At 38.1% G+C, this 25,529-nt stretch overlaps 2 protein-coding genes and 1 long non-coding RNA gene across 8 annotated transcripts; 2 read left to right on the top strand and 1 right to left on the bottom strand.

Annotated features, from left to right (window-relative positions):
• Nucleotides 1-937: 937 nt before the first annotated feature.
• fam167aa (family with sequence similarity 167 member Aa) lies at nucleotides 938-14,827 on the bottom strand. Of its 5 annotated transcripts, none has more exons than XM_066681012.1 (9): nucleotides 14,710-14,827; nucleotides 13,472-13,514; nucleotides 13,331-13,396; nucleotides 12,558-12,665; nucleotides 11,324-11,394; nucleotides 10,443-10,596; nucleotides 4,596-4,659; nucleotides 3,503-3,932; nucleotides 938-2,742 (listed from the first exon to the last, which is right to left on the bottom strand). In XM_066681012.1, the coding sequence occupies exons 8-9, from the start codon at nucleotides 3,854-3,856 to the stop codon at nucleotides 2,479-2,481; spliced, it is 618 nt and encodes a 205-aa protein (XP_066537109.1). In that variant the 5' UTR covers nucleotides 3,857-3,932; nucleotides 4,596-4,659; nucleotides 10,443-10,596; nucleotides 11,324-11,394; nucleotides 12,558-12,665; nucleotides 13,331-13,396; nucleotides 13,472-13,514; nucleotides 14,710-14,827; the 3' UTR covers nucleotides 938-2,478. The 5 variants fall into 5 exon arrangements, with proteins under 5 accessions (XP_066537109.1, XP_066537125.1, XP_066537117.1 ...); XM_066681028.1 differs by having other exon boundaries at nucleotides 3,503-3,912; XM_066681020.1 differs by lacking the exons at nucleotides 10,443-10,596; nucleotides 11,324-11,394.
• LOC136707136 (uncharacterized) lies at nucleotides 14,738-16,302 on the top strand. The gene is made up of 3 exons (XR_010804198.1): nucleotides 14,738-15,087; nucleotides 15,698-15,792; nucleotides 15,951-16,302. It is a non-coding gene; the product is annotated as an uncharacterized lncRNA (long non-coding RNA).
• Nucleotides 16,303-18,420: 2,118 nt separating this feature from the next.
• enpp4 (ectonucleotide pyrophosphatase/phosphodiesterase 4) lies at nucleotides 18,421-24,447 on the top strand. 2 transcript variants are annotated; one of them, XM_066668268.1, is made up of 4 exons: nucleotides 18,421-18,475; nucleotides 20,319-21,190; nucleotides 21,279-21,449; nucleotides 21,754-24,447. In XM_066668268.1, exons 1-4 carry the CDS (start codon nucleotides 18,447-18,449, stop codon nucleotides 22,122-22,124), a joined length of 1,443 nt encoding a protein of 480 aa, XP_066524365.1. In that variant the 5' UTR covers nucleotides 18,421-18,446; the 3' UTR covers nucleotides 22,125-24,447. The 2 variants fall into 2 exon arrangements, with proteins under 2 accessions (XP_066524365.1, XP_066524376.1); XM_066668279.1 differs by having other exon boundaries at nucleotides 18,467-18,601; nucleotides 21,754-24,446.
• Nucleotides 24,448-25,529: the final 1,082 nt, after the last annotated feature.

The raw sequence follows: 25,529 nt of genomic DNA, 5'->3' as shown, positions 1-25,529 counted from the left end.
GTGATGAAATGGGAAGGCGTATATTGTTGTATTAAATGTTACATTCAGTCAAATCTAACTGAAATTTTCCTCATTTACATATTTTAATATAAGTAAATTCCTAGCTAATAAGTTAACTGAAAAAAACAAAAAACAATATAGTTAACCATTAAAAACACATTTTTAAGTGCAGAACAGGCTTTTAAGGGTTAAAATCACTCCTTATTAAAAGGGATGTCTAACTACTGGATGTGTAAATTAAAAATTGCAACTGCAAGTTATACTATGTGCAAGATTCATAACAAACAGCCAAATAGAATTTTTATGGGATTCCCTCTTAGATATAAAATTTAAAAATATTACAAAATAATACATTAAAAAAGTACATTTTAAAAAGTGTAGATTTATTATTATTATATGTTGTGGAAATGGGTTTCAACAGAAACCAGCTTCCCTAGTTTTTGTACTTTTTCCATATAAATTACATTCCTTAAAGCTTTCTGAAGGCACCCTCTGAGCACCGTGAACGAAGGAGTGCTGCTATATATTTCTATTAATGTACTAGGTCTATAAATGTTTATCTTTCTACCCCAGTAATCTTGTTAGGTTAAAAACACAATGTCAGACACGTTAGTCAAGATCAGTTAAAAGAAACCAGTATCAATAACCTTCTCAGGCCTTTATTTAATCCTTATACATAATTTACCAAAGTCACTATTCAGTCCCAAACTGCTTGAATTGTTGTGCTGCATCAGTTGATTTTTTATGACCTGTTTCCCATGGAGACTGTTTTCTAATCACCATGAAACAAAGGACTGATACTTAACAGGCACTCAGCTCAAATCAGAGACAGTCATACATTTTTTGTATAGTGTTATAGCAGAGACTAAACAAAAGCGCTAACTGCAGCAAGCAGCATTAGCAAACAAGTACGCTAGCCCAAGCTAGCACTTATGAGGTTTCAGTTTTCACAAAAAAGAAGAACTGAAATTTGTGACCTATATCTCAAACAGGTAATTCATTCTTCCCTTTTTGATTCATCTGCCTAGCACCACACACAGAAAACAGACTTAAAAGACATAAGCTGGGCCCATGCTAATCTACAAGTCTTTAAAGAGACTGGTGGCACAAATTGACCATTTGCACACTAGTTTAACAAATGTTGTTTGTATTGAATATAACAAAGTGAAAAATAAGCCTGGAGTGCACACTTAAAAGTAAGGCATTTGTAGAAGCAGCTCAGATTTAGTGATCTTATTATATCTGATCCAGAAATGTTATGATGTTACATACAATAATTTAAGGTAGCATAGAGCAGTCTTCACAGATTTGACTACAAGACTTTGACAAATTTCAAATAAAAAAAGAAAAAAAAAGCACATTTCCATGTGTAATCTACTACAACATTTACCATATGAAAGAACACCCTGACTGTACAGTTAGAGAGAGAATGAATATAGAGGAGGAAGGTAGGAAAACACAGTTATCTGTGGTTTGTTTACATTCTGAAGCTCAACATTTTTTAATGTGGAATGGTATGTTTGAGGGGGAAAAAACGACGAGTCTATAAGTTTGTATTCACTGTTTGAATTACCACAGAAATTCATTTATAAATTGATTTGTTTAGTTTTGCAGCACTCTCAGTAATCCAATTAGCCATCTCTTTAATTTGAAGACATTGCACATTAAGTAATCAGAAACAGCAAAAACACCTTTGGAGCAGAAACGGAGTAATGTCCTCATCTGGGTTTGTGCTTTTGAATGTTTTGAATTGCATACCAGACTGAGGCAGTTTGTTTTTTTAAATCATGTACAGACACTGGGGCTTCATAAACACATTCAGGCATGCAGACAGACTGGAGAGCTAGCAAACTGTGAGGAAATATCTTCTGAATTTTATAAAAAGTGTGTGTATTTTTCTTTTTTTTTTATTACAATCATGAACGTCACCTTTAAAGGGTATGCATTCTGGCTGTTATTTTTTTCATATTATATTAAAAGCTAGAAAAACCATAGCAAAATATGTTGTGGATATTAATTGCTACAAAAAAAGAAAAAGAAAATACAGACCCAAAGAATTTTATAGCTATTGGAGTCATATTTATTTAGATTATGAAGGTGAAAACATGGCTAAAAGTCTACCACCATCACATTCAAAAAGGATATGGGATTTGTATGAGACAATCCACCAATACAATGTATTGTACAGTTTATACCATAATAAAATGTAGATATTAAAATACGTATAAAAAATAGTCCAACTATCTGTTTCAATGCCATATGTGATATAAGATTTAAGACATAAACACTCTTACTAAAAGCATGGCCAAGAAAAGATCCCCACAGGGTAAAGGGTTTCAGTCTAGAATCTGTAAACGTCCTTCGAAAATGTTCTGTTCATTTATTAATCGAAAATATTGGATGGACAAAATAAATACTCTATTGGTGAAAAGTCTCATATAAATCTTCAATGAAATTCCCAGGCTCCATCCATGGCTGCTAGCAGAGGGAGAAGCGGCGAGAGTTGATGTTCATTTTTGTTATGCCGAGGAGTTTGAGTGGAGCTGAAAGGCTGAATCCAGAAGTGACGGGGCCATCACACAGTAACTCCAGCATTTCATCTCGCTCCTCCAGTTCAAATGTGGCATCGTTTAGCATCTTTCGGTGCTGGTTGCATGTCTGTTCGATCTTCAGCTTATTGAGATCGCTATGTAGACACATTAACTGGCAAGCAAGCTGCTGATCCTGCATGCGCATCTCTCTCTGTAACAAAAACAAAACATCAGCTAAGTATGAGACATGGCATACATATACTCTGACTTTACACAAATATAATGGAATTGTCACTATACCTTTGATTTTTCCTATACTTTTGATTTACCCTTGATGGGTGCCAACCAAGATATCAATGAACTTTTGGTCCGAATCTGGCACATCTGCAGTTCTCTTATGACATGGCCCACAATTGGCCTTGAATGACTGAACTGAATAAGGGTGAGCTTGGCTGCCCCAACTTTGTCCCAAATTCATTTTATATGACCAGGTGGGTCAGGTTGCGCTGTGAGCCAGGCCAAATCTGGACCTGTTACATTTGGTCCACATCCAGCCCACACAACATTTGCCAGTGCAGTAACTGAGCCATAAATGCAGAAAATGACACAGAATAGTCCACATATGCCTGCTACAAAATAAAGGTGCTACCAAAGGTCCTTTGAGCTATGCCATAGAAGAACCACAAAATCACTCCATCCTAAGGTTCTTTACCAATAGCAAAAATGGTTCTTTATGGAACCAAAAGTAGTTCTTCTACGGCATCACTCCAGGAATCCTTTGTAGCATCTTTATTTTTAATCAAAAATATCTGGGAAGACATCTTTACATAGGTGCCATTTTCTGGCCTTTCATTTCACATACATTCCATTTTGAACAGTATTTGTTTGAGTTTGCTTTAAATGCAATATCTATTAATTTAATATTTGTTATCTTTATAGTTGTGTATCTTTATGCTGCATGAACAGCTCACCAGTTCTTTCTTGATCCATTCCAATGCCTCGCCAATACTTCCAAATCCCTTTAAGCACTCAGAAGTGTACTTTGTTCCCTGGAGTACTGTACAACTCAGTGTTGATTTTGGCCATTTCAGAGAACTCCAGGTTTGTGGTGGCCCTTCTTTAGTTGCCATGGAAGCTTCCAAGCCCTTAACCCTGTGAGTTTCTAACTGAGACATCCATTCCAGGTGTGAAGGCCTCTTTGGCTCCAGATGAAGTTTTTCAGCCAATGCCTTCAAACTGGCAAGATGGTCATCTTGAATCTCTGTGACACAGCTGTTCTTATTCAGATTACTTGATGTTGTCACCGTAGCATGAGAATTTGCCATGGCTTATGGAAGAGTTTGGGAAAAAATGTAGAAAATTCCAAACTCATTTACGTCTCCTGTTGAAAAGGAAGAATTTCTGATAAAAAAAAAAAGATGCACATTTCCAGTAAGTATTTTTCTTGTGAATGTATTAGGTAAATGACATGCTTCATTCAAATTTCACATTTTAACCTGATATAGGTCACACAATGCTGATATTCCCAGAATATCTGGTTATTTTTTTGGTCATTAAGAGTGTTCTAGTGGACCAGTCACACACAGCTTACAGTCATGGACACTAAAATGGGCAGGAGCTGTCCATGGCATTTATAAAGAAAGACTGAGGAGGTGCTGCTATAATTTTGGATGCTTAACTTAGAGAGAAAATGATGCATGTTCCTATTTTGGGTCCAGTGATCTGGCCAGTCATGGGCAGGATAAAGCTTTGGCCATATAAGGCACTTTTGAAATTAGGCCAAAATTTTGATCTTTTCTGACCACAAAGAATTTTCCCACATTTAAATACATCACTCTAAAGTGCCAGCAAATTCCAGATACTTTTTTATGTCACTATAGCACAGCCTTTTCTGGACAATGTCTGGGTTCACAGTGCAGCATCCACTTGCTGATGTTTTTTCCTGGTTTCTTTTTGCTAATTTGTGCATTTGCATAAATTCTTATTTATGCATAAATATATGTAAATACATAAATAAATATGTGTGTATAAGTAATAAATATATAAATTAATTACATTTCTTACTTTTCATTAAGGTTCAGACGAAATGCATGTGTTCATTCGGGAACCAATGAAGGCTGACTCTCACCTAGTAGAAAACAAAATGTATATTCATTAATAGATGTTATGAAGAAATATGATGCTTTATCATTTGTATAACATATTTTATGGCAAACAAATCACACAAATCATTTGGAATAAAATGGTTTAAAATAACAGCTGACATCTAACAAACATTGTAAAAATAAAATAACTGCTACTACTACTACTACTAATAATAATAATAATAATAATAAAACACATTTCTGTACTTCTGTATATTATTCCCATAATAAAAGATGCTATTAATAATAATATAGCATTATTCTTTCATTAGTTATTTACAAGTTTCTGACCACTTATAAAATGTGTTCAAAGTGCTGCCCATTGTGTTGGATTGTTAATGTAACCCTCTTCTCCCACTCTTCACACACTGATAACACCACAAGAGAAATGCTAGCACAGGCTTTCAGTATCCGTAGTTTCAGGTGCTGCACATCTCGTATCTTCACAGCATAGACAATTGCCTTCAGATGACCCCAAAGATAAAAGTCTAAGGGGGTCAGGTCCGGAGACCTTTGGGGCGAGTTTCCAGGAAACTGTTCATCTAGGAATGCTCAGACCTGACACCCATAATGTGATGGTGCACCATCTTGCTGGAAAACCTCAGGGAAGGTGCCAGCTTCAGTGCATAAAGAAGGAAACACATCATCATGTAGCAATTTCGCATTTCCAGTGACCTTGAGGTTTCCATTGATGAAGAATGGCCCCACTATCTTTGTACCCCATATACCACACCATACCATTAAGATGTGCAACACCTGAAACTGTACTGGAAGCCTATGCTAGCATTTCTCCTGCGGTGTTGCTATCAGTGAGTGGGAGAAAAGGGTTGCATTGACAGTCAAACACAATGGGCAGCACTTTGAACACATTTTATAAGTGGTCAGAAACTTGTAAATAACTCACGAAAGAATAAAGTTATGTTAAAACACACCATTGTTTTTCTTGTGAAATTCCCAATAAGTTTGATGTGTCACATGACCCTCTTCCCATTGAAAAAACAAAAGTTGGATCCAAAATGACCAACTTCAAAATGGCCGCCATGGTCACCACCCATCTTGAAAAGTTTCCCCCCTCCCATATACTAATGTGCCACAAACAGGAAGTTAATGTCACCAATCATTCCCATTTTATTAAGGTGTATCCATATAAATGGCCCACCCTGTACATTATACCATTAGGTTGTAATCGAACATGTTGTAATTAAGAATGAAGCAACTGTTAATGAGAAAGTATTAAGACAGATTGGAAAGCAATGTTATATACTGTGGTCACATGTTTCTCGGTATAGAAAATGAAGTCTATCTATTGTGAGGGGAGCCTTATGACCGCTATACCTATCTGTGTGTCAAGCTCTGAATGAATGTTTTCATTGTGGAACAAAGCTGTTGTGGATACAAGAGCTAAAAGGGGCATGTTGCAGGAAACATGCCAATGATGTCAAGCTGTGCATGTGTTTCCAAAACAACTTCTCTTTACCATTCCCAACAATATGATGTAATTTCACATCAACTGGGTCATGCTTTGAGCTTGTCATTATGACACAGGTACTAATGTTTAATGATCTTTCACGGCTACAGACATCATGATAGTGGCACCAAAAACAAACAGCTGAGCATTTCCTTGATTGTCTGGCTGAGGTTTATCTGGTTTCTGAGGTGTTTTAGAGGAGGTTGAGGAGTGAAGTAGGACACGGCAGCTGCCTGCTAAACTGGGAACCCCCTGAGTCTGGCTAGTCTCGTCATCCCTCTAACCCTCATCTCAGTAGCAAACAGCCACCACAGCGCTGTGCTATGAGGGCCAAGCCCAGTCTTCATCAGGGGTTTTTTAACCTTGTTTACAGTAATGAATATTTTTGGTTATCAGATCTTTCAGCCCATGCAACCCCACTTTAAAAAGAGCTTAAAAAGTATTTTCAGGTTAAGTAGCTAGTCAAGGCTCTTCATTAGTAGCGCACTCCCAGTAGAAATCTGTAATCCACATAGAGACCTCCTACTTAGGAAATACTAGGATTCATCATCTTAATATGGCAAGACTGATAGGACTAATTCTGTGGAGAATTTGACAAGTTCAGGTCCTTGCACGTCACTCACAGACCACTTGTTATTTTTGTGCATGAATAAGAACACTGATGACCATGTGAACACAACACAGTTGGTGTTTTTGTGAATGCTATTCTATAACACATAGTAAATGTTTATTCTAGTTACAAAAACAACCACAGACCTGCCCACTGACCCTAAATTTATAAGGAACTCCTTTTCATGAGATGCCCAGATGCCATATATATATATATATGTGTGGCATCTTTAGCCCCTGCAAGTCTGCTAAACTCTAAATTATAAAGAGAAAAAATGGCCATGGTTACAAGGAATGGGTGTTACTGGTATTTAAAACTACACAAATGCCATGAGTAGACCTCAGGCAAATAATAAAAGATTATATATGTTGCAATTTTATTAAATATTCATACAATGTAAAGAGAATCTGACATTTTCAAGTGGCGTACAAAATAACAAGTGATGCCATATATATTTTCTAAAAAAGAATTTGTATTCTAGTAAGTGCTCTGGAACAGCAGTGTCTCTCAGCAGTGAGACACTCATGGCAGAGACTCCATGTCTCACTGTGCTGAAAAGTACTGAAGTGACGTCTGGAAAGGAAGGCCTGTCACTGCTTACTGAGGACCACACAGGTTCTGGACTTAGGCCATGCAGCAAGAAAAGCACAAAATCAATGAATTTCATCCTCATCTTGTCCAGAGTAGTGGTGTGTCCAGACTCACCTACCAACATGTGGACCTTGGAGCTGTGAGGTAACTCCTCAAAATAATATGATCACTCAGTCATACCTGATAAATCATACCTCTCTCAGAATATCTGATAACTACTCTTTATTAAATCACTGAATGCACTAATGTGCTGTTCCGTATTTTGACAGAGTGATAAAAGAGCTGGCAAAAGCACAGTAGATGAGCTGTAAGCAACATGTCACAGCTGAAAGCTCTTGGAGAGAGTATTTTTCTCAGTTGCTATTGCAAAGAATGGCCTTTTTTTGAGCAATTCATTCTCATGTCATAATTTCAATGCGATGATGGCAAATTACAAGCTGCAGGACATAGGCATATTTGAAAACAAACTTCATCCATTTTTTCTCCATCATGCAGAATGACGCCCTTTAGTTTTCAGAGACATGAAAAGCATACAAATTTTATGCTCAATTTATTCCCTCTTTTTTACATTATGTTGCTTGGGTTTGTTTTTAGTTAAGTGAAATGTCCTTGCATGAAATTACCTGCACTGCACTTGAAAAAATATGAGTGCTTACTGGTATATGCATATTCATGACCAGTGATGTGAAAGAAAATATTGTATTTGATAAAATAACACCATACAGCAGTGTAAACTTGCAGAATAATCCAATATTATGCAAACAAACAATCCAGACAATCCTCATTGTAAACAAAACTGTTTCTATTAACTGCAGACTGTCTCTTGTGTGCAAATGATCTCTTGCTCTTTAGACTCTATGGTGAAATAGTTCATTCATTCATTGTCTGTAAGCGCTTATCCAGTTCAGGGTCACGGTGGGTCTGGAGCCTACCCGGAGTCACTGGGCTCAAGCCTTGAACATACCCTGAAGGGGATGCCAGCAACACACTTTCACACATTCTCTCACACCTTCTGAGTCACCAATCCACCTACCAATGTGTGTTTCTGGACCGTGAGAGGAAACCTGAGCACCCAGAGGAAACCCACACAGACACAGGGAGAACACACCAAACTCCTCACAGACAGTCACCTGGAGGAAACCCACGCAGACACAGGGAGAACACACCACACTCCTCACAGACAGTCACCTGGAGGAAACCCACACAGACACAGGGAGAACACACCAAACCCCTCACAGACAGTCACCTGGAGGAAACCCACGCAGACACAGGGACAACACATCACACTCCTCACAGACAGTCACCTGGAGGAAACCCACGCAGACACAGGGACAACACACCACACTACTCACAGACAGTCACCCAGAGCAGGATTTGAACCCACAACTTTCAGGTCCCTGGAGCTGTATGACTGCGACACTACCTACTGCAGCATGGTGCCGCCCACAGTGATATAGTTTATCTATAAAGCGACAACATAAAGCAGGGGAACAAGACTGTCAAGTCCTGACTGTAAGTTAGGAAGAAAGTAATTAAGTCAAGACATGAGAAATAATGATGTCATGAATGAAGTTCTGTGATGTCATGAATGAATGTCTTGTTCCAATGCCTTATTAAATAAGCTATCCATTATGTTTATTAAGAAAGATGCCACCAGTAGAATGGCTGTAAAATGCAAAAAACAAAAACAAACAAACAAAAAGCCCCAGGAAAACCCAATTTTGCCGAAGTGAAATCTATGTAGACCATAGATTTAAATTAGCAGAGAAATGTTATACTTCTATTTCAACAGGCCGTTTATAATACAGAGGATACAATGACACCAATTTTAAAATGCCAGGTTTCTGTGATGTATAAATGAGAAACAATGAATCATTTCAAACCATTTCCCACATTGAATGTAACATATTCTGTACAATTCAACTGAAAAACAAACGGAATCCTTAGGGAGATAAATAAAAATATAAAACTTACAATGATATGTTTGCATAACTATGGTCACCCTTAAACCAACACACTGTTGAAGCACCTGTTGAAAGTATTACAGCATTCAGTTTATTGGATAGGAGCCCCGTACCCAGACCAGGTAGTGGGCACAATGCTGTTTGACATGGGGAGGAAGAGTGGAGGGGTATAAATTGAACGGTGGAGAGGTAATTGTGCGTGGTCCACATCCAAAATCTAAATCGCGTGGTAAATTCACTTGGTCATGTACTGAAAATTAGTGGTCAATATTCTAATTTCATACTGTTTCCTGACAGTTAATTCTAACTAATCTTACTTGAATACTGTTTTTAAATGAATTTGCACAATCAATACACATAGTGAATGATTACCATGGAAAAGAACTGGTGTAAAGTTAGAAGTTGTGAAGCTGAAGGCAGGCTGTTAAACCTTGCTCACTCTGCTCTTCCCTGGTCTAACTTGGTGCAATTCAATCTTGCTGTTCCTGCTCCATGAGCTTCAGTGGGGTGATTAAAACTTGCTATGGCCACTCTGCATGCAGTTGCATGGTGAGTAAATTCCACTTGGCCTGCTCCACAAGCTACCATGGTGCAATTAAACCTTGCTATCCCTACTCCACAAATTACCTTTGGCAGGTGATTATAACTCACACAGCCCACAAACCCATTCTGCAACAAGCATCCAATGGCTAAATACAATCCTCATGCATGCACGTTTCAGTCAGTCAGTCAGGCCAAAGGGCAAAAGCCTCAGCAGCTGCATAACTAACAACCCCTTTATTTATTTACAATTTGAAGAGTCTTTAGGAAAGATTTACATTTTAGTTATTCCAGAAAATGCCGTATAAAATACTCAAACAACCCCTTTAGGTTCCCACTACCACCACCGTCACTACAGATACACGCAGTTATTTCCTTAAGACTGTATTACTGCCTTTATCAGTGCCATAGCAGTGATATAGCCCACCATCTTCAAGCCAGTCTGATCGGGAGGGTCCAATTCTTTGTAATCCAAACAGTGCAGCAGAATGCTGAGAGCTGGGTCCTGCCGCATAGTCTCTCTGTCTCTCTCTCTCTCTCTCTCAATCACACACACACACACACACAGGCACAGAATAAACCGACAGTTCCTACCTTCTCTTTTTCTAAGCTGAGCATCAGCACTGTGTACTGTAAGATTCTCCAGTTGAGAGAGAGAGAGAAAGAGAGAGGGAGATCTCTGTTGGTGGTGGTAGCGGTGCGTGTGTCTCTCTGTCTGCCTGTGTGTGTGTGAGCTGGAGGAGGAGGTCTGTGGGAGTATGCATAGACACAGGCACACAGTTGGGAAACACCCAACATACTTGCATTTCTGGTTAACATTAGCCTACAGCTGACAAATTGCCCCTGGGATAAGTCAGACATTAGTGAATAATTTAAAAAACTAAATTGTAATATTACACATGAAAAGGAAAAAGAGAGATTAATTTTATTAAATTAAAGAGGTGTTTTAAAATATTTTTAGAACATTTCTATTGGTCCATTTCACATTGTGGAAAATACATGTGCTGTGTTAAAGTATATAAAATCCTATTTCTAGATATTTTGTAAATGCAATTAATTAATTCTAATTGTTGTTCTGTATCATTTAGCGCTGCACTATAACATTTACCTAAACTCTTCACTGGTGACTCAGAATGCAAGTTACATACAGAATAGGCTCCCGCCAGGGTTTCAAACGCTCCGGATGCGGAATAAAATGCAAGAGAAGTGCAAAATAGACTTGAGTCGCTTTTTCGAACGCTGAGGATGTTGAATGCTCCGCATGCGCTAATAATATAGAACAGGCTCGCGCAGCTTGTGCAAATGCTCTGGATGCGAGAGAAATGCAGAATAGGCTCACGTCCGGAGCGTTTGCACAAGCGGGGCAATTTTGTAAAACATGAAACTTTAAATAATTATTTAATTATGATCAACTTAAGTGATAACGCCATTCAGCACAGGAAAAATTGATTTAAATAAACATGTAAAATAAAAACCTAGATAATTTGTTGGGTAGCCTTTACATCTGGCCACATATTCAGGCGTGACATGGCTTCAGCAAAAATACCTAAAAACACAAAAAAGTATGATTAAAAAAAGTATGATAAAATGACCCCAAATCTTCAATATCTTCTTAAATCTTTCATAGCACCAAAAATACCATGCAACATCCTAAGAATAATTGCAATATTGCCACCTACATTTACATTTGCCAATGCCTCCTTTATAATTTTACATCTCCCTGTAAATACAGATATTCATAAAATCTCACTTTTCCAGAGTTTCTAGGGAGAGTCGGGTACCTTTCACTACTTAACATGGCCAAGAACCACCTACTACTGCAGGAATAGAAAACTGACTGACAAGCAAATGGACCATCACAAGTCTACCATTTTGGCATAACGTGTAAAAAACAGCAATTTTCATGATTCAAGTTGGACAAATAGCAGAGCAAGTACAAAACGATACACATAAGTGCATATACATGGATGTAAAGTGAGCCACTTAGAATGCAACTGGCTCCTGACAGTGAGTAGTGGCTAGAATGCATTCTTTTTTGCATGTCACATCTTATTTATTGTTAAAATGAAATGAAATGACTAAACCAACACATTTCTACAGTCACACGTGTTTATAAGAGCATAAACTGTTAATGTTAGTCCATTAGCAACTCCTTAGTCTTCATTCACTCTGGTGTTGTTCCAAGTCTCACCTCCCCATCCTTATTTCACCCCCCCATGGTTTTGAAGGTCCTTGGGGAATGAAATGAAGACAGGGAGGTGAGATTTGTCACTGCACCATGTTTCCGTGGACCCTAAAAAAAACCCATGTCGTGTGCAGCGTGGCACTGTGGTCACTGGGAATCTGTACCTAACTTTGTTTAATGCTGTAAATTAAGATAGTACTTAGAAAAATCTTAACCTGACTCTGTCAGATCTTAACTTAGGACTAAAAATAGAATCTTCCTGTAACACTGCCCCAGAACTATTTCCAAGGTTTATCACCTATAGACTATTTTCATTTCACCAACACGCCCTAAAGAACTCTGAATGAGCTCAAACAGATTAAATCAACTGTTGACAGTTTGATTAATAGTAACACGGTTTGTGCACTATTGATTCGGAATATGCCTTTAACAGATTCATGTTTATGAACTAAATATAAGGATTATGTCATATTAAATTGGATTCACTATGAATGTGTATGCAAAGGAAAAAATAGTGTGCTAACTTTTTCAAGAAATCAGGCAACAGAAAACCTCAGCTTTGTCCTATATTGGAGAAGTAATGTCAACCCACAACCCTCCAGCAGCATGATGAGCTGCTCTCTCAGGATGATCTACAGGACGAGAAGACAACATTTGTTAGACTTGCAATAACTTGATGATTAGTAACATGTAGCCCTGTTAACTTGCTGTCTGTGTCCATTTCTGTTTATCATCATACGGTCTTGATCACATGTATATATGTTGCCTGTCCCAAAACCTAGTGAGCTGCCTAGGTAGGCAGTGACTCTGTAGACAGCTGTTTAAGTAGACAATGGTCATCTGTCCTCATGAGGCAGATTATTGAAATGCTCTAGTTAGAGAGAGAATGTGTCACAACTTCTTCCTGCCCAATGCATGCAACCGCTTTTTTTTTTCTTTTTTTTTCACCTCAGTGGCTAGTGTTGTTTCAGCAGTGGATTCTAATCTTCCAGTGTTTATCACGATTTTAATTATTTTTGCTTTGGGAGAAGGGTCAAATTGACAGGAGTTGTTCTTGCATTGCATCCTGGGATGGCCTTCGCAGCTAAAGTAGGGTTTGATGCTGCCCTAAAATTTGGCCAAATTAAGATATCTTACTAGACAGCATAATGAGGTATCTAGAATTGGGACAGCCTACGTGTCAGGAGCATGCACATTGTGATGCAAAATGATCTTTAGTTAAACAGTTCACTAGATTTTGGGACAGACCAATGGTATCAGCATGTGGATTTAGAGAAAATACAAAGACTATTAATACCTTAATAATAACTTGTCTTGGGTTCCAAAGCACATTCCATTGTCTGATTCAATAACTCAGTTAAACCTATTTATAAACAAAAATGACAAACGTAAATAAATATATAAAAGTCAGTCACTGTAGTTTTATAGTGCAACAAACCTTGAAGATGTGTCAGTCTGTTCCTCCAGTAAAGCAAAGATGTCTGAAAAATAAATATATTGATGAAAAACACATTAAAGTTTGTAAAAGAACACTCTCAGTACTGTTTTGACACTGTATACATTCCCAACAATTAAACAATTTTAACTCCACTTTTCTGGTGTACAGTTAGAGACTATAGCTTCTCTGTTAATGCGTGATAGTCTGTGATCGCCAGAATCAGTTTCTGATCACACAGCTGCAACTGTCCAGATGTTCTTGATTGGAGGAACACTCTCAACCCAGCAGTGAAACTGATGTATGTAAAAATCTCAATAACATGACTGTGACTGATACATTTCTAACAGTACCATAAACACCACCTTCAACATAACCGCCAAAAACATTCTGAACACTGGTATGAAACACCTTCTTTAACACCAACATCACCACCACCACCACTGTCAACACCATCATAAACAACATCATGAAAAATACTGCCAACACCACCTCCAACACTGTCTTGTAAGTGTCACTGCTGTACTGAGAATGGAGAACCCATGGTGGCTTCCACTGTCAGAATGGTTAGAGTGATGAATTGTGCAGCAACAGATGGGCTACAGTGAGTAACTGTAACTCTACAAAATAGCCACAAGCTACATATAGCCTGCTGTAATGACAACACCTCCTGTAGTGCATAAAGGCTAAGGAAGGTCTACCCCTCAACATTATCTGCAGAAGGAGAAAGTGACGCATTAAAGCTCACATCTGTTATTTGAAATTATTTGTGCACAAAATAGGATCATTGTGAATTCTATGACTACTGTGACAGGAGGTGACCAGAGTCAAATCTATAAAACCCACTTTTTTTCTTTTTTGATAACAGCTAGAGTATCTGAAATTATAATGCATGCATGTATCATGGAATAATAATTTGTATAGATAATAAATTAAACATATAATTATTATATAGATTATTTCATTATAGTAGTGATATATATTTTACATGATAATACTGAATTTCATATAAGTGAAGCTGCTTATTAGCAGTATGCTAATGTTACCAAGCTTGGTTTCTTTAGCTTAAAAGGGGAAAAAATCATTATGTACACCTTGCAGCAGTTAACTAATACATCTTTACTGCTTTTTAACTACTTTTACTTAAGTAAGTTCATACAGCCGGGCCAGGTGTGGCCAAATCAGTAACACGTCAGAGGTTAGAATCACAAATAGAACCGGACCGGATTGTATCCGCTAACCTTAGCTGATTGCTATGCGGATCTGCCGGAGGAAAACCGGATCCGGATCCGAGTGGCCTGCTATGTGGGAACCTATTCTTTACTTCTAGCGCATCCGGAGCATTCAAAAAGGCGGCGAACCTATTCATTATTTTTCGCATTCAGATTTCATACACTAAAAGATGCTGGGTTGTTTTTTTTTTCTACCCAGTTGCTGGGTTGAGTGAGTTGGGTAGTTTTGTTGGGTTATTTCTTTCTCTCTGACTCTATATAACCCAGTGTTTGGGTTAAAGTGACCCAGATGCGAGATTAGTGTATGTTTAGCCCAGCGTTGTTTCGGTCCCCGTGGTTCCCGCCCTTTTTCTCAGTTTGACTGTGAGCGGCTGTGTTAGTTTTAAGGTGAGTGCTTTTAATTAGCTGTCATAAATGATCGTTTATTGAGGTACGTTCGAATAAAAACACTACTTTTGGGTTTATCTTGACGCTGTAACGTAGCCGAACCGTTAGCTAAATTACAGTTTAAGTGCTGGCACGTGTTAGCTCACTGTTTTAACTGAAATAATTAGGGTGAGGGGAGAAAACGAAAGCATTTATAGAGCTAAATAGCTATATATATAGCGTTTCTCTGCGAAGTCTTGTAAGTTTAATGTGTTTAAAACACTTTGTTCGAGTATGTTTTTGAAGCTTTAGCCGTTAGTGATAGCTATTTAACGACCGACAGACAGCGGACGCGTTCCAGTTCATTCCGTGCTCCCTCCGTAGTGCACTGTTTCAGGGCAGAAATGTTGGCGTTTACATGCAAACAGTGCAGTATATATCGATAATGTGCGGTATGAGCATGTGTCTGAGTCCCAGACCGAAATATTATACACAGTTTGAGCAAGTAATATGTGTTCCAAGTCCGTAGGGCACTAGTGTAAGGATAAGTGAGCGGTTTGATATTCCGCCACCGTCCGCGCAATGGAGATATAATAAAAGTAATTCACCCCTATTATCATGTGCTCTTAAGGTCATCACTGGACTGAGGACACTGCAGCCTCACACACCCTGTGTTTATCCATCAGCTTTTGAAGTAGATAGAAATGCTTTTGCTGGTGTAAACTGGTGAGTAAAATGTATAACTAACTCTAACTTAGCCATATCAGTTTCTTTACAGAAAGTAAATTCTTCATAGAGATTAACTGCACAGTAGCCACAAAAAACTGCCTGCCATTAGTATTATTTTCTCGGATCTCTGATTTTTTTTATTTTTCTTGGAGCAGTGTCTGAGTCTAGAGGAAACTGAAGAAGCTCTTCACCTTGTTGCAGTAGCATGGCACTGTGAACTGAAGGTGTTTAGTTGCTGTGGATCATCTTGCTTTGGAAAAGCCAACTCTCCTTAAAGCTTACTAAATGTGATTCTTCCAAATTATTGTTTTAAAGACTGAACTTGTATGGTCACACTTTGTGAATTTATGTGCACAAATATCTTTTTGTTTGCTAATTGATCATTACATGTAAAATTAAGGACTGTCATGACTTTTGAACAGAATAGTACTTTTCTTTCATCATGTTAAATTTAGCAGATTAACAACAGTAATTCTGCACTAAAAATTTGCAGACCTGTGTTCTTTGTAGAGGATATTATTATTTTGTTAATTATTGTTGTATAACAATATACAATATTTTCTCATTTTTTAAAACATGTTGTAATCTATTTTACAGGAAATAAAATAAATTTAATGTATATTTCTATGGTTGAGTTGTGTGTGTGGTGGGGGGGAGGTGGTACATTACATGAACAGCCGCCGAGCTGCTCTGTGTACCAGCACAGGGGCTGCTGTGACATATTTCCGGTATTGATATGACAGGACAAAAGGGACAGCACAGTAACATCTCGGCTAAAACTTTTGCTGCAGATTTCTCCTTATCAAATAAGGTCTTCATAGAGTTAAAAGGATACTTAAAGAGCGCTACCCTAGCATGTTCCTTCTTTTCCTCAATGTCTCTGCTTTCTCAACAGTGACAACCTACCCTTAAGCTCTTCTAGTACCTTAATACACTCTTTTTCCTCTTTTTCTACTCACCTCCACTGCTTTCTAAGAGCACTGAAAGCCCCTGGGAACCCATTTCGAATTTCTGTGTTTTTTGTTTTTTTTTTGCATAATTGTAAACTTGGGTGTTATGTGAAATGTTCTGCAAAGTTTAAATAAAAAAAAAACACAAAACAGAAAAATGATAAATCTCTCCTCAAAAATATCCAAAATACGCTCCTCAGAGCTCTATGAGAACGGTGTGGGCGTGGCCTAATACTAATGACCTTGCGTGACTGACAGCTCTGTATCACTGGAGAACAATATTGTTTATGTTATTACCATGGTAACAGCCTCGAGACGGAGCAATCGTGGACTTTTTCAGGCGGGTTACTCTGAACTGCAGTTGTCATTTTACACACGATGCTACACATGATACACAATAAATGGCACAGGCACGTAGAATTACGGACGTTTTTTGTCTTTTATGTGTCTGGGTTTTTTTCTCCACTGCTACTTTGCTGTACACGCCTAGTGTGGCCACTATCTCCGCTGTCCTGCTGACCGAGTGGGTCTGCCTTGTGCTCTGCGTCCAGCCAAGTGTTGCTGTCTCCACTGATACGCCGTTGAACACGCCGACCGAGTGTTGCTGCTATCTGTGCTTAGACTTAATAATTCATGCTTGTTTTGTATTGTTTTGTGTTCTGTTTGCTCTGTTTATGTCTTTCACTCCCATACCCCAAAGCATGGTGAATAGCTGGATAGCTAACTCGTTCACTAGTGGCTCCTAAGCTTTAGCTCACCAGTCTCTTCGACTCAGAGAGTAGGTGTGATTATGGCAGGCTTGTGATTGGTCAGGGCAATACTGACATGAGCATTACCCACTTTTAGGACTGCCCATTCCCATTCTACATCGAGAGGAGAGCAGTACTGGTCATTTGAGAGATTTAACATATTTCTGTTTTGTGTTTTTTATTTAAACTTTGCTGAACGTTTCACATAACACTCAAGTTTAGAATGATAAAAATAAATAAATAAATAATAATAATCTAAATGGGTTCCCAGGGACTTTAACTCCTAAATGAGTTTATCTATTTCTGCCATCTTGGTTTCACTGTGTATTGTCCCCTTTTCTTTAAAAAACATTGCATAAACTATTCAATTTCTTTGCTATTCCATTCATACCAGCCAATATTACCATTTACACTTCCGGCCAACCGTATCTACTGCAGCTGGTAATTTTACTTTATTCTCTCCTTGTTTCACTCTCTCCTGCTATCCACCATTCCTTTGGTTAACATTACATTCCTTCCTGTACACTTGTGCTGGTGTTGTCCTACAGAGGTGTTGATGTCCTGTGAACTACGTGGACCTCAGCCAACTGATTTGAACAATAATTTGAATAAGCATTGTTCAGTTCAGGGCCATCGTACTCCCTCATCCAAGCACGTCTTTCCTTGATGAATGTCACCTTTTCCCATCCACACACAGACATAACTGTTCTCCTACCAACCCTGTTGCCTCAGTAATAATTAACACAGGCATGAGTAAATTGAATGGCATCAGAATTATTTTAAAGACGAATTATGATATTATAAAACCATATTTTCACCGAATTGTTCCACGTTTGACGCTAACGGCTCAGTCAGAGACCGTTGGGCACCTGCAGAAGTGGGCGAGCCCTGAAGAGGAAAGAAAGGTCGCTATTGGCTGTTCGACCTGTCAATCTAATTTCTACATTACGCCATGGTGTTATTGAGGAAGCGAGAAAGCAGGTCAGAAATAGCTATGTATGTTTGAGACGTTTGTGGTTAATGTGTGGATTAAGCGCTGGTTTTAATTGGCAGTGTTGTTTTGGTGAGGAGAAGAGCGATTAAAGCTGTGTTCAGACGCGGTTTAAGGTGGGTTAATGTGTCTGTCCGTATGTTTATAGCTTAGCTTTAGCCGGTGTTTGTACTGAAACGTTCACGGTGATGGTGTTGATTTGAGTGTTGGTCCTCCTCTTCTATTGAGCATCCTCTAACTCACTGTCTGCCCTTTCCCTTCATTTTTTTATATTTCTCTGACTCCGTAGGAAAAGCCAACCCCGTAGTAGCTGTTACAGAGCAGCAGTGATGCATGAAAATAATCAGGGAACAAGTTATCCAGCAGCACTTCCTTATCTAGTTACAAAACTAAACTTATATATAGGACTGCAAACAGTTTAAACTGTTTTCCCCCAGGTTTCTTCCCATGGTCCAAAAACATATTAGTAAGTGGAATGGCTATGCAAAAGTGTCCACAGTTATGAGTTAGTGAATGCGTGTGTTGCCCCTTGATGGACAGTCACCTCACATATGGCGAGTTCCTGCCTTGTGCGCAGTGATTCCAGGTCGGCTCCAGAACCACCTCGACCCTGTAAAGGATAAAGTGGTTGAAGAAAATAAATGAAAAGTCAGTTTTGCAGTTTTGTTTATACAAGTCCTTTGGTCATCAGTTAAACTGAACACTCCTCTCTGTTTAAAAAAAAAAGTTTATTTATTTATTTATTTTTACTAAGAATAAACTCCTTTAAAATGGCTAAGATGTAACTCTGCATTTTGGCTTCATTTTCAGTAAACAGGAACTATAAATATGCAGTAAGTTCCTAGGTTTAAGATCCTGGCTGTTTCAATTTCTTCTGAGAAGTACTTGTGACACATAGATAGATAGATAACAGAAATATGGCAAAACCTTGATTTTCTTCTAAGGATATCTTGCAGAAAGCTTTGTGTTTTTTAGAAGAACCTATTGGCATTTAAATTCATACGAATATATTATTATATTGATATTACAAAAATAAACATTCATATTTAATTGTGAGAAGTGGATGATTATTGCACATGCTTGATCAGCTCAGGTGTCATACAAACCCAACTTAAAAAAAAAAAAAAGCTAAAAATAGTGCCTAATCCTAGTGATCACTGTTGCTAGCGTGCAAGTCGAAATCTGGCTTTTTGACTGGAGTCTGATTAAACAGCTTTGTGTCTTTTTTTAATAAAAACCCCACTAAAAGTATCCTAGAATATTTCAGGGAAAAGGTTTAAATTTATACAGGTCTTAAAACAAACTGATTTTTCATAGATTTTAATACATTTCTGTAGTCGTAGCCATTCAATTTGTTGAGATTTGGCCAGATGATCTGGCCAGGAGAGTATATAATGTGGGTGTACATATTTCCTTAAGGCTCTTTAGTTATATGAACAGGTAACATACCTTGGGTTTGGCTTCCATTTCATAAACCTTCTGCTCGTCAGCTGCAACAAATTTCAGGTTAATAGAGGGTACACCTGTTCAGCAGATTTACATGGAAAACACTATAATTAATTTCTTGCCCTTTGTCTTTGGATTTAAAAAACAGAGATACGTTTATATTAATAACTCTTATTATGCTTATAACGGTAGAACTCTGCCAACACGTATTTAATTTGGGCCATCCAGCAGCAGACATGCACTGTGAAGACTGGGTGTACTACTAGTTGGATTAAACTTTAATCCAACTAGTAGTACACCCAGTCTTCACAGTGCACGTCTGCAGTGAAACTAAATGTCAAAAATTGTGCCAAACATAATAAATAAAACTCTAATCTTTCCTCACAGGTCAGAAAGCTGTTTGAATCTTGTACATCCCGACAAGATGCATATCAAGGCATTTCTGATTCTTCTAGCAACATGTTATCAGTCAGCTATCTCTCTAAACGCAGGAAATGGAACTCAGAAAGACTTATCACCACTGCTACTTGTATCATTTGATGGCTTTCGTGCAGACTATCTGAAAAACTACTCTTTTCCTAATCTTCAGAAATTCTTCTCAGATGGAGTTCATATCGAGCATCTTACTAATGTCTTTATCACTAAAACATTTCCTAACCATTACAGTCTTGCTACTGGATTGTATGCAGAAAGCCATGGTATTCTGGCCAGTCGAATGTATGATCCATCAACAAAGAAGGTGTTCTCTATTCAAAACGATAGTGATCCTTTCTGGTGGAACGAAGCGACTCCAATCTGGGTGTCTGTGGAAGAACAGGGTTATAAATCTGCTGCTGCTATGTGGCCAGGAACAGACTTGATGATTCAGAACCATACCCCAACATATTTCTTGAAATATGACTATAAAGTGAGCTTCAGGGAGAGACTGGGAAACATAACAAAATGGCTGACTGAAGATGAATCTGTCAAGTTTGCAACTCTGTACTGGGAGGAGCCTGACCACACTGGACACACCTTTGGGCCAGAAAACACAACAGAAATGAGAAAGGCACTGAAAGAGGTTGATGAGAACATAGGTTTATTGATGCAGCAGCTCAATGAAACAGGGCTGTGGGGAAGGATTAATGTGATTATTACAAGTGACCATGGCATGGTTCAGTGTTCTCAGGACAGGCTTATAAAGCTTGACCAGTGTATCAATCGCAGCAGCTACACCGTTGTGGACCTCACTCCAGTGGGTGCCATCATCCCTCTCAGTGGTTGGTATTTGCTTTTAAACATATATGACAATGCTTACAGTTGTTAAATACAACATGCTGATATTATACCTTCGGTTTTGCTTTACAGAACCATCGGCTCTGTACAAAAACCTTAGTAAATGCCATCCTCACATGAAAGCTTACCTGAAGAATGACATACCTGACAAGCTGCACTACCGGAACAATGAGAGAATTCAGCCAATCATCTTGGTGGCTGATGAAGGCTGGACGATTGTCCAACAAGGCAACCTCCCACGATGTAAGTACTGTTTGGTTGATTTTAAGTGCAATAAAACTTGATAGGTAATCATTCACCAAATTAAGAAAGCGTTTCAGTATGAGACTTTTGTTTTTTAAACAACAAAAATAAATGACTGAAAATGTACCTCAAATGGGCTCAGCAAGTCTTTGGTTTTCTTTGGTTTGGAAGCAAAAGATATATATGGGATAGGGCTTAAAAATATTCTTATCTAAAAGGGGTGCTGCAGAAATGTTTGGGAATGAACATTCATCATATTTGGATAGATTTATCAATGCACTCTTCTTCATATTTGCTCTCACAGTGGGCGATCATGGCTATGATAACTCCCTCCGCAGTATGCACCCTTTCTTGGCAGCCCATGGTCCTGCCTTTCGTAAAGGCTATCGGATGGAGAGCATCAACTCTGTGGATCTGTACCCCCTCATGTGTCACATCTTGGGGATCTCTGAGAAGCCTAACAATGGCAGCTACTCACACATTCGCTGTGCACTGGTCAGTGAAAAATGCACAGACCTGGCTGTAGTGGTGGGCATTGTGATCGGAGTCTTCATAGTGCTCACCACCATCACCTTCCTCTTCAGACTGATGAAGAACAGAGAACTGTCACCATCTCGCCCTTTCGCCCGCTTGGAGCTACAGGAGGATGACGATGATGACCCTTTGCTTGAGTAAACTGCCAAGTGTATTTGGATAGAGGCATGCATTCTCTTGGATCCAGTGCATTTGCTTTGTTCAGACACCTGTGAGATGCTTTCCAAAGAAAAGGAAAGAAAGACAATCATACAGAGAGTTTAATGAAAGATAAAATTTGAACATTCATAGCAGAGGGCTCTAAACGTATAGCTTATTTATGAGAAATCAAAAACTGCTAGCTCCTCATATCTATGCATAGTATAGCATTTCCAGTTACATCTGGACACAGCTGGGTTTCTTCAACGCTTGATAATATCCAGGTAAAAATCTATAATGATTGACAGCTTTCGGGTTTTGCTTTGGTGGCTGTTTTTTGTTTGTTTGATAAGAAAATTATGCTTGTATCACTATAATAAGGCTTTGTTATCAATTATGTTTTTCTGTTGTGGTGTGTTGGCTGTTTAATATTTCCCATGTGCACAAAGTAACATCACATTCAATTACAGCTTCAACTTTTGATGATTTCCTTGTAGTCTGTGATTAAGCCCCAAATCATGAACAATTGAAACTTCAGGTAATAAATGGATAGTTATGTTCTGAAGTATGGTTGGCAGGGATATGTTCTTATTTATTGAAAAAATAATTTATATATGCACTCCTCAACTACATTCTGTATTAACCCCCTGAGATATTTTATAATGTTCTTTACACGGACCATGGAACATAGCTCTGACAGGTGGGACCTGATGTAACTGTGTGAATTATTTAAACCACCTGTGTTACACATAGCCCAATTTTATTTAAAACGGCGCACCCTGCCTGTACATACCAACTACATGTACATACGTTATATATAAACAAAAACAAAACATGGCAAAATCACTGAGATATACAATGATGGGCTACTGAATATTCAAAGTTAAGCTTTTATTTACCACCCATTATTAGCCAAAAGTTAAAAAGAACAGGAAAACCAGGACTGAGGTCAATTTTGGCTCAGTTTCCAATCTTTCCAAAGCTAAGGAACTTGATGTTTTTCAAGCCAACCTGTAGTTTAAGATAAGATTAATTGGTTAATCATTTACTAATGAAAAGTTATTTTTTAAAGTTGCAGACAGATTTTGAATAATTCATGTCACTTGTAAAATACAGTACAAAAAAAGATGCAGAATTCCAGTATTTGGAAGGTACACTATTATTTTTTCACCTGAGGCCTTTATGATCTGCACCCTATGTTAAAAACAAAATGACGTATTTGAAATGCACTGAGATTTGCAGTTACATATTTTCTGTTCTGTCAAAATTGTTTTATCTTCAGATTCAGTTGAAGGTATTGTAGAGTGGAAGATTTTTTTTCTTTTCTGCTAAAGGGTTGTGTACACTGTATGTTTTGTGTGTGTGTGTGTGTGTGTGTGTGTGTTACTCTATGTACGGTAGGAATACATGCTTTCCAAAGGATGCAGGGAATGTGTTGTTTTCCTGTTGCTCAGTGAATGCTGTTATATAATCATTAGTCTTGATATTTATGTTGAATTATAGTACTATTAAAATGAAATTCTATTTTTCTATTTCAGTGAACCATAATTGTTTTAATAATGGTATAGGAGTTGTTTTAAATGGCTGTTGGATTTATTTTAAGTTTTCTGAATTTCAATTCAAATTTTGGATATTTTCAGTAATAATTTGTAAATTTGGGAAGGTTTTATGTCGTTTTGTTTTACTCCACTGTGTTTATCCTCATAGTGGAGGTTGTAAGTATCTGTTCACTGTTTCCCTGAAATGCATTTCAAATCAAGTCTTCCTCTAGTGCAGTATTTTGAGGTACTAGGCAGAATTTGCACTGTTCTATAAGTATAAATGAATCTATGCAAAGGCACCACTATGTTCTGAGAATGATTACTGATGTTGAAACGTGGAGAAATAAAGCATTTCTTTGTGTTGAAATGAAAATAGTTTGTTTTTCGTGTGCAGTTACTTCTTGTTTGCAAGAGAACTCATGTCACAGATTGCTTAAAAGTGCATTTCTTCCAGCAAACTAGTTTTCATTTATGATTTTTTTTGTATTAGCCTCTAGAGGGCACTCTCCGGTGAGTAATATGACGTGTACATTCAGAATAAGGTACTAGACTTTCTCTCGTTTTCAGTGTCTATAATTCAGGGAGTCACAATGATTCCATACTCTCTCCTAGGTTTTTGCTTTTTTATGTTTTAAAATATTACAATTATGCTCCAGTCCCACTGAGAAAGTGAATATATACTGTTTTGGTTTATGACTGATCTTTTAGACCACCTTTGTATCATAATCTATGTTATGTAGATTAATTGTACCTATATACGTACTTTGACCGTGTATGACTCTGGTCCATGATAGTTCATTTCTAACTGTGCCTAATAAAGTGGCTTGTAAACCCTTGCTTTTTATGAAATCTAATTTTCAAATGTGATATAGTCGTTCTATCACTAAAATATTATTAATCAATACAGTTGATTTTTTTTTTTAAATATGAAGTTAAAAATTCTCTGATTTCTGAGCTGCAGAGTTGACTCTCTGGTGGGAGAGCAGTTTCTAGGGGGTGTGAGGTGGAGCTGGGTTTAAGCAGAGCTCTATATTTAGAGAAGAGTTGATGGAATGTTTCTGCTCCCTGTTCCAGCTCCAGCCCATAACCCAGCACTGACTCACTCCACTCTGAGCTGCTGTTTCCTGAATCTGTAATCAGCATAAAATCTGTAATGTGTACTGTGCAATAACCATCTCATTATATAGAAATAACACACATCATAATGCCTCACCATATCATAATACACTGACTTATCGCTGGATTAGGAATACCTTCCTTGTATCGTACACTCATTGTCCATTTTATCAGCTCCACTGACTATACAGGAGCTCTTTGTAATTCTACAATTACAGACTGTAGTCCACCACAGGACCAGAAGAAAGCAGGTATGATTTGGATGGTGCATCATTCTGAGCCCAGCAGTGACACAGTGTGTGTTGTGCTGGTACAAGTGGGTCAGACAGCAGTGATGCTTAAGTTTTTAAACACTGTGTTCACTCACTGTCCATTCTGTTAGACACTCCTACCTCATTGGGCCACCTTGTAGATGTAAACACACTAACATACAGTTTACTGCACAGTTTGTGTTGGTTGTCAAGTCCTGGACACAGGGCTCAGTCCAGCAGTGACACTGAGGGTTTTAAAAACTCTAGCAGCCCTGCTTTGTCTGATCCACCCGTGCCAGCAAAATATACATGTACACCACATCGCCACCATGTCAGACTCATACCTGCTCTGTGGTGGTCCTGAACGTTGAAGTGAAGGGTGAAATGCAAAGAAACACGTGGACTACAGTCTGTAACTGTAGAACTACTTAGTGCTCCTGTATGATCAGTACAGCCGATGAAAGGGACACTGTCCTTGTTAATACAAGGTAGGTGTTCCT

This window comes from Hoplias malabaricus, chromosome 1, assembly GCF_029633855.1.
Source record: "Hoplias malabaricus isolate fHopMal1 chromosome 1, fHopMal1.hap1, whole genome shotgun sequence".
NCBI classification, from domain to species: domain Eukaryota; kingdom Metazoa; phylum Chordata; class Actinopteri; order Characiformes; family Erythrinidae; genus Hoplias; species Hoplias malabaricus.
The sequence above is the reverse complement of the archived record's forward strand: the minus strand, read 5'-3'. Positions and strand labels throughout refer to the sequence as shown.

Bases quoted from the DNA above. Each gene is read 5' to 3' on its own strand.
- enpp4 (XM_066668268.1), top strand. From the start codon at position 18,447: ATGGTGTTATTGAGGAAGCGAGAAAGCAG. The intron at 18,476-20,318 runs GTCAGAAATAGC...CTTTCCTCACAG, and splicing joins TTGAGGAAGCGAGAAAGCAG to GTCAGAAAGCTGTTTGAATC. The intron at 21,450-21,753 runs GTAAGTACTGTT...TTGCTCTCACAG, and splicing joins ACAAGGCAACCTCCCACGAT to TGGGCGATCATGGCTATGAT.
- fam167aa (XM_066681012.1), bottom strand. From the start codon at position 3,856: ATGGCAAATTCTCATGCTACGGTGACAACATCAAGTAATCTGAATAAG. The intron at 2,743-3,502 runs GTGAGCTGTTCA...TTTTTGTTACAG, and splicing joins AATGGATCAAGAAAGAACTG to AGAGAGATGCGCATGCAGGA.